This window comes from Trypanosoma equiperdum (genome assembly GCF_001457755.1).
Source record: "Trypanosoma equiperdum strain OVI genome assembly, contig: ctg_1712, whole genome shotgun sequence".
NCBI classification, from domain to species: Eukaryota; Euglenozoa; class Kinetoplastea; order Trypanosomatida; family Trypanosomatidae; genus Trypanosoma; species Trypanosoma equiperdum.
The window spans coordinates 375-13,113 of record NW_027123741.1 but is presented as its reverse complement, the minus strand read 5'-3'; the positions used below and the strand labels follow the sequence as shown (position 1 = coordinate 13,113).

The 12,739-nt window shown below is 49.2% G+C and overlaps 6 protein-coding genes across 6 annotated transcripts; all 6 read left to right on the top strand.

Annotated features, from left to right (window-relative positions):
• Positions 1–99: 99 nt before the first annotated feature.
• Positions 100–1,473, top strand: TEOVI_000505200 (RNA-binding protein, putative; the record flags this gene model as incomplete). Its single annotated transcript, XM_067222879.1, has 1 exon — positions 100–1,473. One exon carries the CDS (start codon positions 100–102, stop codon positions 1,471–1,473), a length of 1,374 nt encoding a protein of 457 aa, XP_067078980.1.
• Positions 1,474–1,834: 361 nt separating this feature from the next.
• On the top strand, positions 1,835–3,610 carry TEOVI_000505100 (uncharacterized protein; the record flags this gene model as incomplete). The annotated part of the gene is made up of 1 exon (XM_067222878.1): positions 1,835–3,610. One exon carries the CDS (start codon positions 1,835–1,837, stop codon positions 3,608–3,610), a length of 1,776 nt encoding a protein of 591 aa, XP_067078979.1.
• Positions 3,611–4,003: 393 nt separating this feature from the next.
• On the top strand, positions 4,004–4,207 carry TEOVI_000505000 (uncharacterized protein; the record flags this gene model as incomplete). The annotated part of the gene is made up of 1 exon (XM_067222877.1): positions 4,004–4,207. One exon carries the CDS (start codon positions 4,004–4,006, stop codon positions 4,205–4,207), a length of 204 nt encoding a protein of 67 aa, XP_067078978.1.
• A 323-nt stretch (positions 4,208–4,530) lies between these two features.
• TEOVI_000504900 (ATP-dependent DEAD/H RNA helicase, putative) lies at positions 4,531–6,240 on the top strand (the record flags this gene model as incomplete). The annotated part of the gene is made up of 1 exon (XM_067222876.1): positions 4,531–6,240. The coding sequence occupies one exon, from the start codon at positions 4,531–4,533 to the stop codon at positions 6,238–6,240; it is 1,710 nt and encodes a 569-aa protein (XP_067078977.1).
• A 495-nt stretch (positions 6,241–6,735) lies between these two features.
• On the top strand, positions 6,736–8,061 carry TEOVI_000504800 (CMP-sialic acid transporter, putative; the record flags this gene model as incomplete). Its single annotated transcript, XM_067222875.1, has 1 exon — positions 6,736–8,061. The coding sequence occupies one exon, from the start codon at positions 6,736–6,738 to the stop codon at positions 8,059–8,061; it is 1,326 nt and encodes a 441-aa protein (XP_067078976.1).
• Positions 8,062–10,169: 2,108 nt separating this feature from the next.
• Positions 10,170–11,702, top strand: TEOVI_000504700 (Zinc finger protein, C3H1 type-like; the record flags this gene model as incomplete). The annotated part of the gene is made up of 1 exon (XM_067222874.1): positions 10,170–11,702. One exon carries the CDS (start codon positions 10,170–10,172, stop codon positions 11,700–11,702), a length of 1,533 nt encoding a protein of 510 aa, XP_067078975.1.
• Between the last annotated feature and the right edge of the window lie 1,037 nt (positions 11,703–12,739).

Sequence of the window (12,739 nt, the reverse complement as noted above, 5' to 3'; positions counted from 1 at the left end):
AAAAAAAAAAAGAAAAGAGAAAGGCAGTGGAACGTGACCAGGCGGAGGAGACGTTCCTTTGAAAACAAGGGAAAAACTTGTGGGGGGGGGACAGTAGGGATGAGCACATCAGCGGGGACTCGGGACCTGCAAACTTATCATTTGGCTCGTTTACTGCATTTGGTGCCGCACCTACACCGTGTGTATGCGGAAAATTGTTTTCTTGTGCCACTCTTCTTTTCATCAGTGAGTCCAGCCACCAAACAGCACGCGAAACTTATTTTGCTCTGCCTCAGTCGCCGGTTTGGTTCCCCTGTGGCGGGAAGCATCTGCTCTAACATTTTTTCGTTCCTATCCTTCCCCGAGTTGGTCGTGGCGCCACCCGTCAGCAGTGTGGGGATCCTACGGGATCTGCCAGTTAATGATAACATCAATGATAGTGGCCGTGGCAGCGGTGCCCCTGACGCGGCTAGCAGCGAAGAAACGAAGCCAATTAGCGGTCGTAAGCGGGAGCGCGAGGAAAATGAGTTAGAAACTAGGGTGCGTACAAGTGAAGACGCATCAGAAAGTGGTGTGGTGAAGGCGGTTGACTCTGTGGGAATGGTCGACAGTGCTGGGAAGGATATGCACACACAAGCCGACTCGAGGATAGAGCCGTCGTTGACCTCTGCGGCGACGACTTCCGGGGGCCAGGCAGAGAGGTCAGAGGAGTTGGACCGGCTTTTTCTCGTGCGGCCACCAGTGGTGACTACACCTGCGGCTTTAACCCAGTTGTACGTTCGTATGACTTCTGAATACCAGTTAAATGAGGAAACAATGAACACGTACTTTGGGCGCTACGGTCAAGTTTCATGTGTGTTGGTGCGTGAACAGCAGGTTGGGGATGATAGACGATCCGGCGGTGTGAGCCACGTTCAGGACTTTATTGTGACTGTTGATTCAATGAATAACGCCCTTCAGGCTGTTTGTTATGCCTACTATAGAGAGCTTACCTTCATTGCATTACATGAGCCGGAGTATAATGTGTACACGCGTGCAGATGTGGATCGTGTATTGGAGGAGGTGGGCGTGGAGGTTGTCGAGGACCCGTCTAAGGGCGCAGATGCCGCCGAGGGTGGGGATGGAGGATTCTCTCATCATCAGTCTTTTATCCCTGATGTGGTAGTAGATGGACTGCCGTATTGGTTAACGGTCGATCAGCTGCGAGCTTGCTTTTCAGAGTATGGCACTGTTGTAGATGTGCGCATTTCAATTGATGACCGAAGTGGATCTTTCACTGGTGCGGCACTACTTGGCATGTCGTCTGTTGAGGAAGCGATAGCGGCATCGGAGGGTCTCAATGGCGCCACATTGAAGGGTCACACCCTGGTGAGCGGTGTTCTTGACGCGCGTCTCAACATCGTTTCACTGAGGCATGGAATGGTCGTTCGCCGAGCGGACGAAATGTTGCCCGAGGATTACGATCTATCCGAAAATGGGAGGAGGTGGGTGTAGTCTTCTATTTGTTATTGCATCCCAACTGAAGCGGTGGGAAGAAGACTATGCTGTCGGTAAATTATTGTAAAAGCCGTGTTTTCTTCCTTTTGGGGGAGAATGTGCACGTAATATCAAGGGACGGACCCAGAGGTGCTAGCACGATTTGCGGCTCTCTGTGCACAGGTGGCAAGGCCTGAGTATGCACACGTAGCCGCCCGAATTCGTACATGTGATCGCGGTAACTTTTTGGGCGATGGTGTGCGCTGCCAAATTTCGTCGTTACTCCTGCCATCTTTGTGTTTCGTCTCTTGTTTTTCGTTGTCAAGAAAGTCGGGGGGGGGCCTCACTGGCGCACTTAGTGTTTGATTATCGGAATATTATGCTCAACCCGGGTGATCATCCGGAACAGCTTTCGGCGGTTGCGGCGTTTGCTGTGTGTGACAATGCATCCGCCACTCAACCCGCATTGAGAGTCAGAAGAGACCCCACGTTTTCCCCACCTGTGTCAGCACAACAGTGGGTGGATGTGGCCATGTCGTGTTTGCAGCGCAACAATGTGCCGTTGGAGCGGCTGATGAGTATGATGGAGGATACGTCTCGCGCTTTGGTCGATGACGAAGAAGAAGGGAGCGATTCTTCGCCACCAATGCCAACTGCCCACCATTCACAACATTCCACTACGGACCAAACGCAGCAGGATGATGACGACAGTTATTGTGTCGCAGGGATCAACGCTGAATGTGAAGGGGGTTTAGCGCCGTCCACCACCTTCCCCACAGTTGTTGGCTCGCGGCGGTGGCTCGCAGCACGGTTTCTTTTGTTAGGCTCGCGTCTTGGGGTGCAGGGTGGAACGGAAGTGTCACTCCGGGAAGCCGTACGGTTGGCGGAGAGGGCAGTGTCGGCGCATTGCTGTCCGCTAACGATTTTGCAGTTGTGTACGGCCTGCTATTGCCTGGGGCGTGAGGTTCAGGAGAGTGGTGGCCGCAGCACATTGGAGGGAAGGGTGCGAAAGCTTCTCGAATATTCCTCCGGGCTCGTGATGGCAAGGAACATGTCAAACCCTATGGACGCTATATTGCTTGCCAAACAGGCATGGCTGAGTGCTCTCGTCGGTGAGGAACGGAGGGCAATGGAGATAGTAAAGTTCCTTCTCAAGCGATGTCAAGCTGAAGCTGAAGTCCTCGTGTTGTTGGCCTTGTTACACTCTGCTTCTGGAGAGCATGAAGAGGCTTCGAAGGTGGCGGGTCACGCTGGCCAGATGTATCCCCTTAATGTTTTGTGTGGGGTCGTCTTCACTGCATTACAAAATATGGTGGACGATGCTGATCATCGTAAGCAGAAGTGTGTTGAGAACCTTCTTGCAGTGTTAGTGGGACGTGTGGAGGCTGCCTCGAAGGAAGCACCTCAGGAGGTGTCCAGCACGTCCGGCCACGCCGTCTTCCCCGTTGACGATTCTGCCATGAAACTTTTCTCTCTCGACGACGTGTGGAGTAGTGGTGGGAAACACAAAAGATTGATTGCTGGCCACTGGGCCTTATTAGCGCATGTCGCGCTGCTGGTTGGCTGCGGTTCCATCGCTCAGCTCGCCGCAGATGCAGGACTAGAGTACATAAGTGGTGTACAGGGTGAGCAGAAACAAGCCTATTGTGACTTGTTATGCTCCGCAGCGCGTGTCAAGATTGATTTGATTGAAGGATCTTTCGACTACTTCTTGAGGCAACGTCGCTTTGCGCAAAATTGGGGAGCTGCCGCTCAGCTTCGGGGGGTTAAGGATGACCGATACATGCGTGAGCAGCGGAAGCTTCTGAGCCATGATGAGGTACTATCCTTACAGACAATGCTTGGAAAAGCTCTGCAAGTGGGTAGCCACTGTGCTGAGGCATATTTGCTTCTTGGCCGCCTTGATTTGCTAGTGGCACTGGGGCCGGGGAATGTGTCAAGTACCCGTGAAACTCATTTGGTCAGTGCGGCGCATTACTTTCAGTTGGCGATCGACTGCAGCCCACGGCTCACTGCTGCCCATGAAGGCATGGGTCGTGTTCGGGAGGAACAAGGTGCCATTGAGTTGAGCTTGGACTCTTTCGCCTCAGCCGCCCAGTTTGCGTTCGGTGAGCCAATCATTCCTTACGAGAGGTTTTTGTACGTGGTGCTGTGAGCGGTAATGTGTGTTGCTACGCTGGGCGGTAGGTAAGCTCATGGTGGTTTTGTCATCATTAATTTGCAAACTTTTTCCATTTGCTTAAGTGTGTATGCGTACGTGTTTAGGGGCACGATTGGCACGCTGCGTGCGCATTATCGTTTCGTCAGTCAACCACGATGAGGAATGCATAATACTTTTCCTTACTCTTCCCAGCGTCTGCATTTTATAGCCATCTTTAGCACCTTTATTAGAAGTAGTAGTGTATCGACGAGGGTAACGCTAAAAAAAAAAAAAGAAGAAACTGCAAAAGGAATTCACCGCCAAATCGCTACCATTTAGAGGTGCTACACTCCATTAGTACAGTGTATCTACTCTACTCTATATCGAACAAACAGTTGTGGGTGACTGATGCCCGCCCTTACTATCGCCTGCTCCGGAGCAACTTACTATGGTTCATCTGTACTTGACATAATGAGGCACCGCTGCAAGGAAACCCAACCTCGCAATGAGGCTGTTGAGAGCAGTGAGGAGGAAGTGGGGGATGAAGTTGAAGAAGTTGTTGAGGACAACGCCGGCAATGATGAGAATGCGGCGGAAGCCGACGAGGAGTAAGTATATCGTTGAATGTTTTGAAGCATGTAGAGGACCTTGGTATCTTTTGTTGGTCATATATATTTTTTGTTTTTTTTCGTCTCATTTCACCCGTTGGTACTTTCTATCGTAAGCTTCCCCTCCCCACGATGAGCACACCGTAGTAATCATTCCCTCCATACTTATCTTCAAAAGAGGCTATGCTAACCTTTTTATTCGCTTGTTTACCCTCTCCTGTTTTTCCATGGTTTCGTTCCCCCCTCTCTGTTCTGCGTGCGTAACTTTGTTATATCGTGGGAACACCCATCGCAAAGCATGACACCGATTTTTCAGGGGAGAGTGCCATGAGATGCTGTGTCCGAGCCTTGTGGAGGAGTGAGAAGCGTCTTCCGCGCCGGTTCCGCGAGGTACCGGAGGAATTTACAGATTTTCGAAGTTCTGACTGCAGACCGCTGGTGTTCACCCCCAGAAGACCCGAGCCGCTGCGTGATGTGTCGCTGTCAGACGTAAAGATCGACGAGTCGGCGCTTCAGTCGACGCCTTTGCAGGAACTTTGGCAACGGCCCGTCGCAACACTCGATCCCGAACGGATGGGCCTCCCCCCGTACCTTGTCGAATACCTCCACCGCCGTTTTGAGCAACTGCGGGAGGGTGAGTCTCCCTCGGAAGTGCATAAGTGCGGCTTTGAAGGCCTTACGGTCGTGCAGGCGCGTGCCCTGCAGCACTTCTACGCGCGCCAAGACGTGGCCCTCTGCGCCCCGACGGGGACTGGAAAGACGTTCGCTCTGTGTCTGGCTCTTATAGCAAGACTGATGCGTGACGGTCCGATGAAGCTTTTTTCTGTCCTTTTCCTTGCTCAGAACGACAACCTCTGCATGCAGATAGCCCGGTGGATGCGGGAAATGTGGTGGTACAAGGATGATGATCGGCTCGTGTTTACCGCAACCAGCGACGTACCTCCCGGCGTAGTGTACAGACGGCTCACACGGGAGTTGATTCGTGACGGGGCTGGGAACGTAGTGAAGGCGGTGGACCGGCGGCCTTATGTGTGCGTCGCAACCCCGGAGGTGTTTTGGAATTTTTTTCGGCGGCACAAGGAGGCTCTCGAGAAGCGCGATGCTTCACGGGGCCGAAAACGCCGTTCCTTCAACCGCACGCCTGTGCTTCCTAGCCTCGATCTCATCGTAGTGGATGAGGTGGATGATGTGCTGCCCTCCACATCCCCGAATGCTGCAGGTAATTTACTTATGCAAGAGCTTTACCGTTTTACCAAGTACCAGGCGCCGGTGCAGTTGGTATTCACGAGTGCCACTTTGGCTGGCTCCACAGTCAACCATGTGCGCCGGTTCTTGAAAAAGAACATATTGGAGTCGAGGACGTCCCGCATTTTCGAAAGTGAGATCCAGAGTTTTTCACAAAAAGTGGCAACAACGGGGAACACATCGAAGGTGAGTGTTCCAGCCAACATTCAGCACCTCTTTTACACGGCAGACACATTAGCGGAACAACGGGAGTGTGTTGCAGTAGCCATGAAGCAGTCAAACTCGACCTGTTGCCACAGTTACGACGAGGGGAAGATTTTAGTGATATTACCGGAGTCGGCGAGCCGAGAGCTCATCGTTCGGGAGGTGCTGAAACCTGCTTTTGCAGGGGATGCTGTCGAGCCTGAGATAACTCGAGATGATGTGCCCTCCTGTAGTCCGCTGCGCTGCAGCGGGCAAGTGAATGACACTGAATCTTCCACTCGTGGCAAAACATTGGCACCGCGTGGCAGGAAAATTATTATTTCCGGTTCATCTTCCGTACGTGGCCTCGATATTTCTGGGTTAACTCATGTACTTATGCTGGCGACACCTCGGTCGTCAGCGGAGTACGCGCATTGGTGCGGTCGAGTTGGTCGTTTTGGTGAACATGGAGTCTCAGTTGTTATCTTGAGTCGTTTTGCAGTGCGTGAGGTTAGCGCGTTTTGTGAGGTCCTGAATATCCCATTCAAGGTACAGAGACGTTACGCTGCAGTTGATGTCGATGCGGAGCGACGTTCCTTTGGATCGTAGTTGCTGTGGCTGCGCCGCATGTAGCTTTTATTTTGGGGAGGAGATTTGTTAGTGTTATAATATATATATATATTGCTACACTGCGCCTTTCCTTCCTGGGCGACTGTACGAGCACACCATTACTGCAATATATTTTTTATGTGCTCGAGACGCTTCTGGCCCGTATTATTTAACCATTTCTTGCGTGGCACATATTTTGCTAATCGTTTTCATTCCATATGGTCCTCTTGTAGTGGCGCTTGTAGTTTATACATTTTTACATATATACAGATATTTTTGTAACGACCTTCACACTGGAGGCGAGTTGAGGAAGGCAGCGTGGCGGAAAAGAACTACGGAGGAGAGCCACGTTGGAGGGAGCGGTATCGTGGGTTGCTGTGGGGGAGGCTGGTGTGGAATATCATACAAGAAATAAATAAAGAAGTGCAGAAGGAAACTGAAGAGAGAGAGAGAGAGAGAGCGGTGGGAGGGCTCCAACGATCCCGTAAGCTATAGATGTTTCCCTTGAGGAGTGTGAGTAGTTCCCAGTTCAACTCGCAGGCCAACTCGTATTCATTGTTTCATTACGTTCTCCTCGTGCTTCTCACTGTGCAGAATGCAACGATTGTGATACTTATGAGCTACACGCAACAAAGACAATCCAGCAAAGATCCCTCCAACCGCTTCAACACCTCTCATGTTGTGATGATGACTGAGATGGTAAAGTTTCTAATGTCTCTCGCATGGTGCGCGTGGGACGTTTTTTCCACAATCGCCCCCCGCGGTTCTCGCGTACTTGACGACTCCGGGACCGATGCATCGGAAACTCCGCTGGGCCATCGTGGATCCGATGTAATGAGAGATGTGAAAACCTTGAAGCAGGATCAAAAACTATTGTGTTATGAGGACAGCCATGAAGATAACAGTAATGGAGCCAAGCTCGCAACTAACATGGAGTCGGCCCCCGCGGATCTCTCCTCTGACGCCCAGTCGATAGAAGTGGAGATAAACCGAGAGGGCTTCTGTGGCTTATTTCTTTTGCAGCTTCTCCACCGAAGTGCGGTGCCAACTGCCGTTCCCGCCATCATTTACGCATTCCAGAACTATGTTATGTTTGTGGCATTGGCGAATATGGAGCCCACACTCTTTCAGGTAACCTACCAGACAAAAATACTCGGTACGGCTCTGCTCCTGTGGATATTTCTCGGTCGTACGTTTTCTTCACAGCAGTGGATGGCCCTCTTTTTGTTGATGGCAGGTGTGGTGTTAGCCCAGCTCGGCAGCAAGCATAGTAGTCGGAAACCTGAAGAGAAGACGAATTCTGTGGAAATCAGCGGTAGTTACGTAGTGGGTGTGGTGGCAACAACGATGGCGGTTTTATGTTCCAGTGCAGGTGCTGTCATGTCGGAATGGCTCTTCAAATCTAAGGACGCTTCGCTCAGTTCTCATACCTCCACGAAAAACGTTCACCTTTCCGCGTACTCCGTTGTTTGTTATATTGTCGCACAGCTTCTCGCAGGCTCTGGCTCCAATACTCAAGGTCAAGCCCAAGTTAATGCGACGCCCGACGATGTCAATGCTGGCACTTCTTTTTTCCAAGAGTACTTCCGTGGCTTCGACTCCCTCGTGTGGTTAATGATTTTTGTTCAGGCAGTGGGCGGATTGTTAGTGGCGTTGGTAATTAAGCATACGGACAATATCATGAAAGCCTTTGCAGCGGGGTGTTCTATTGTGTTAAGTGGAATATTATCGTTGTTGATATACTCTTTTGTTCCTGGCATACTATTTGTTATCGGAAGCATGCTTTGCATTGTGGCGCTGATAATTTATAGTCGCGGTTGAGAAGCATTGTGAAAAGGGAGGGCGAGGGGGAGAGAGGTCTGTTGAATGTTCTCTTTTTGTTTTTGTTTTCTCCTTTGGGACTGAAGTGGTGGATGTGTTCCGTTATTTTGGGATGGTGAAAGGACGAATGAAGAAACCCCCATCACGGCGTCTATTAGTAATGCACCGTGTGGAAGTGAAGGGGGGGGGTGCTTGAGGAGAAAAGATGATGTGGAATATTCATAAACTAAAATAATGGTTGTGGAAAGACACGGCAGTGTTCCCAGTGGGGATTCTGCATGTCAGTTTCCCACTTCTCCGATCCCTCTTTAGTGTATTTCTTTTTTTTTTGCGTAACACTCATATGCGTTTCAAAACCCTTCCTCCAGGTGTTGGCGCATTCGGTATTATTAAGAGGAAGGGGTCCGAGGTAATACAAATTGGCACATCGCAAGTGCAACCGGGGGAAGGGAAGAACACAGCGCCATATGACAAGAGAGAAAGAGAGGGAGAGAGGCGATGCGTAAAGAATAAAAAGAATTGGAATCGTAGCCGTGTCGATCATTCATGAGGACTTGCAGCACCAGTTGGTAAATATTAGTTTTCATAAGTGAAAGTGGACCATGACTTGACCGGAGAGGGATGTAAGTTGTACGAATGTGTGTGTGTTAGTTTTGTGGAAGTGTAGGGTTTTTTTTCTTTTCAACCTGCTGTTGTTGGTCTTATTCCATTCTACCACTTTTTTGTTGTTGATGTTGTTGAGTTAACTGTTAGCTCACTTTTCATTAGTTTCAGTGCTTATGTTTTATCTTTTGTCTCCACATATTTATTGATGTGGGCGGCAGCGGCTAACGACGGTAACAACACCAATCGTCATGCTTTGTTGCCAAAAGGGAGAAGATTTAACTGCAAGGAGTAAACTTGTTTGTGGGTAAAAGAATGGAAAAAATGGAGAGAAGCGGCATTTGCTTGTGGTGAGCCTTTCACATCCTCTTTCCCATTTCCATCTTCCCTTTACTGTTGTATTATTTCCATATTGACATCTTTCACTCTAATTCAGGCTTAATGTGAAATGTGGTCAAGATTGTTAAGAATGAGGTGTCGCAGTTTCGTTGTTTTTTTTTTTTGATTTCGTGATTTCATGCTTTTGCACTCCCATTTCCGTGGATGGAGGGGAATGGATAAACATTTGTAGCAATAGTACAAATGACAGAGGAGCGCTGCGTTGAGGGAAAATGAGTCGAGGGCCATGCAGTTGTTTCTAAGTTGGTTGTCCGCATTGTTTCCTTTTGCCGTGAAGTGAACGTATGCTCCCTTTCCCCCTATTGGTTGCGTGTGTGTCTGATGTTGTGCTCGAATGTGTCGAATGAAATCAAAGGAGAAAGAGAAGAAAAGAAAGGGGAAATTTAAAAAAAAAAAGAAACGTGCATAATTGGGGTAATGCCCGCTCTGCTGTACTGTCAGTGTCTGCGGGTGCTGCGGTGAGCTTTACTGTTTATGGGCTGTTTGTCCTCTTTCCTTTCTTTTTCTTCACTTCTGCGGGGGCGTTCGTACTCATTATTTCGTTGGGACCCATCATACTCACAACTGTCTTTGCTGCAATTATTATCGTTGTCATCATTAGCATTCGGCTTCTGTTCTTAGAGGGCTGCCCTGCGCTCTACGTATCGCTGCCTCGTCACCACTCGCCACTCTTCTTTTGTGTTTTATTTTCTCGCCACTTCCACTCGACCGTTCTATGTGAAGAAAGATTTCAACAAGCGACCAGGAAGGAAGAAGGGATATTTCTATAAATAAATAGTTAATTGTTATAATAAAAAATACGGAAGAAAGGGGGCCAAAAAGGAGATGGAGGAGAGGGGGGGGGATCAGGGTTCTTGTGTGATGAATTGTTTTTCTTACTTTTTTTTCTTTTTGACTGCAATTCTCTCCTTACTCATTGTTATAACTACTGCCAGTATCACTATCAAGGAAAAGGAAGAAAAACCTATTGGAGGCGACGTAGGCGAAAAGAGTACTAAGGAAAGAAGGAAGTGACGGTAGAGAGAGAGTGTGTGTGTGTTCGAAGCCGTGGAATCAAAAGAGTGACAGCAAGAGTGCAAAAGAAAGAGGGAACACGCGAGCAGAGAATGAGTGAAGCGAAGGACTCTTTGGGCTCGCCACAGGAGCAGCAGGCGGGGTTAGACATTCTTTCCCCTGTGCTGCCTAACACGGATCGACCTGAAAGTTGTTTCACCAAGGTACTTCCTGGGAGCGGGAGCAACAGTAGGTGCAGTAGCAGCAAACCGCAGAAGGAACCACTCGAGGCGCCAACAGAATTAGTGGCCCCTGACAAGGGTACTGATGGGGATAATATCGATGCCAATGAGTCGGGTCAGCACGACCGCCGCTTCCACGTGCTGAGTGCTGACAAGAACAAAGCGCTGTGTATCCCGTCCGAATTCATCGAGACTACTTCTGGGTCGAAAAACTATTTGTCACGAAACAGAGGTACAAAGGAGCCGAGTTACGCACTATACCTTTGCAAATCCTTTTCCACCAATGCCTCGTGTGCCCACGGGGACCGTTGTGACTTCATCCACAGTCGGCACACCTTTGCAGAACCTCGTGACGGTGACTTGCCTGTGACTGTCAATCTGGTTCACTGGTCCACACCTGTTGCCTTATTGGAAGAAGCACCATACGAGCGACATGAACCAGGCTCAGTTTTTTACATCAACGCGGGTCACTCTTTGCGAGGCGGAGCAGCGAACCCGGTGCAAGTGCCTTCAGAGCAAGTCTACCGTACGAAGGGCAGCGAGGAGGCTCAACACAGTGACTCCACGAAATATCTCCGGTTTTGCAAGCATTACGAACGCGAAAGGTGTGGGCGTGGAAGTTTGTGTAACTTTATTCACCGTGTTCATTTGAACACGCGTTCCCCCCAAATGCCGTCTCAAGGCCACTCGATGCGGTCGCAGCGGCAGCAATACAACTCGGCCTACAGGGGTGGTTACGGAGGCGGTGGAGGCCACGGCCACCTTCACCCACAACAGCTTCAGCAGATGCATCGTTCCCACCCCCATCCCCACGGCGGCCTAAGTGGGCATTCCCAACACATGGGCGGGCACCCGTACCAGAGCCGCGGTGGCTATCGGCAACAGCATCAACAGGCGGGATCTCCGCATGGCGGTTCCAGTGGTTATATGACCAACAACCTGCCGCTGCACCAACAACATGCAGCGGGACCTGTTTCCTTCGGTAGTTGTGGCCCAATGCAACAAGGTAGAGGTCCACTCGTAGTGCCACCGGGCCCGTCTTACAAACATCACCACAACTCATTTCAGCAGCAACAACAACAACAGCAAACGCATCATCATCACCACCACCACCACCATCATCCGCCCCACTTACAACAACAACAACAATCTCGTGTGTTGAATGCGTCTCAGGGGTATTCGTTTGAGCCCGTCTACACCTCGCGACCGACTTCATATACGAACAACTCTCCGGCGGAGATGCCGGCGATGCCATTAAGCCCTTCTTCTCCATACTTTACGCAGCGGCAGCAGCACCCGGAGGCTTCACAGCTCCCGGGACCTGAGGTGTCGCGGCAGCCTGTTAACCAACGCAGTTCCGCCTCCGACTACGTCATCTCGCCGCTGTTGCTTACATATGTGTAAAAGTCAACTGAAAGCAGGTGATGGTAAGTGGAAGAATGTGTGTGTGTGTTGGGGGGGGGGGGAAATGCATGACGTGAAAAGGAACGATCAGAAGAAAAGAAACTAGCGGTTAGCGAAGAAAACGGTTGAAGTATTTGGAGCAGTCGTAGGATTGAAAAAGAGAGATCGAGAGAGAAAGAGAGAGAGAGCAAAGCGTGGAAACAGCGAAGAGAAGAAGTAAAGTGATGTCGATGTAGCGCTTTAGGCGGAGCAAATCATGTGTCCGTGTGTGTGTGTGTGTGTTTGTTTGTTTATGTGTATGTGTATGTATGGGTCATAAATTGAAGCATGAAGACGAAAGGAAAAAGTAATCACGAAAAAAAAGGAAAAGAAAAGATGACTGAGCCCATACATTCCCGTCGAATGGGAGAGAAGAATCGAACTCATGCACACACGCACACATACACACATCAAAAAGAAAGACTCGATATAAGTGAAATGATCAAAACGAAAGAGGCTGCGACACACCATACGAAGTAAAATACTGATGACCAATACAAAATGGTGAGACCGCATGTTTCCAACGAGCTGTGGAAGCGAGGGAAGAAATAGGGGAAGGACAAACCCAAAAACCTAATATTTGAAATAGACTAACAAAAGAGGGGGAGGAGGAAAAAGAAAAAAAGGGAGAAGAAAGGAAAGGAAAGGAAAGGAAGGAAAAACAAGGGGGAAATGAATGAATGAACACATATATGAACATAGACACAAATGCACAGACACACCTATATTTATATATTTGTAGGTATAAATAAATAAATATAAATATGAATATATATATATATATTATGAGAAACACATTGGAAAAGTGTGTTGTTGTTCTTTTTTTTTTCCCTTTTCCCTCTGGTTCTTCCTTGTTCCTTTTCCCTTTTCCTTTTTTTTTCTTTTGTGTGCACGTGGTCGTGGCTAGTGGTCATGTGCATTTGTGGAGGGAGTTATAAAAGTATGTATGTTGTACTTTTTTTTTTTCATTGTGCGTATCTTTTACTATTTTATTATTT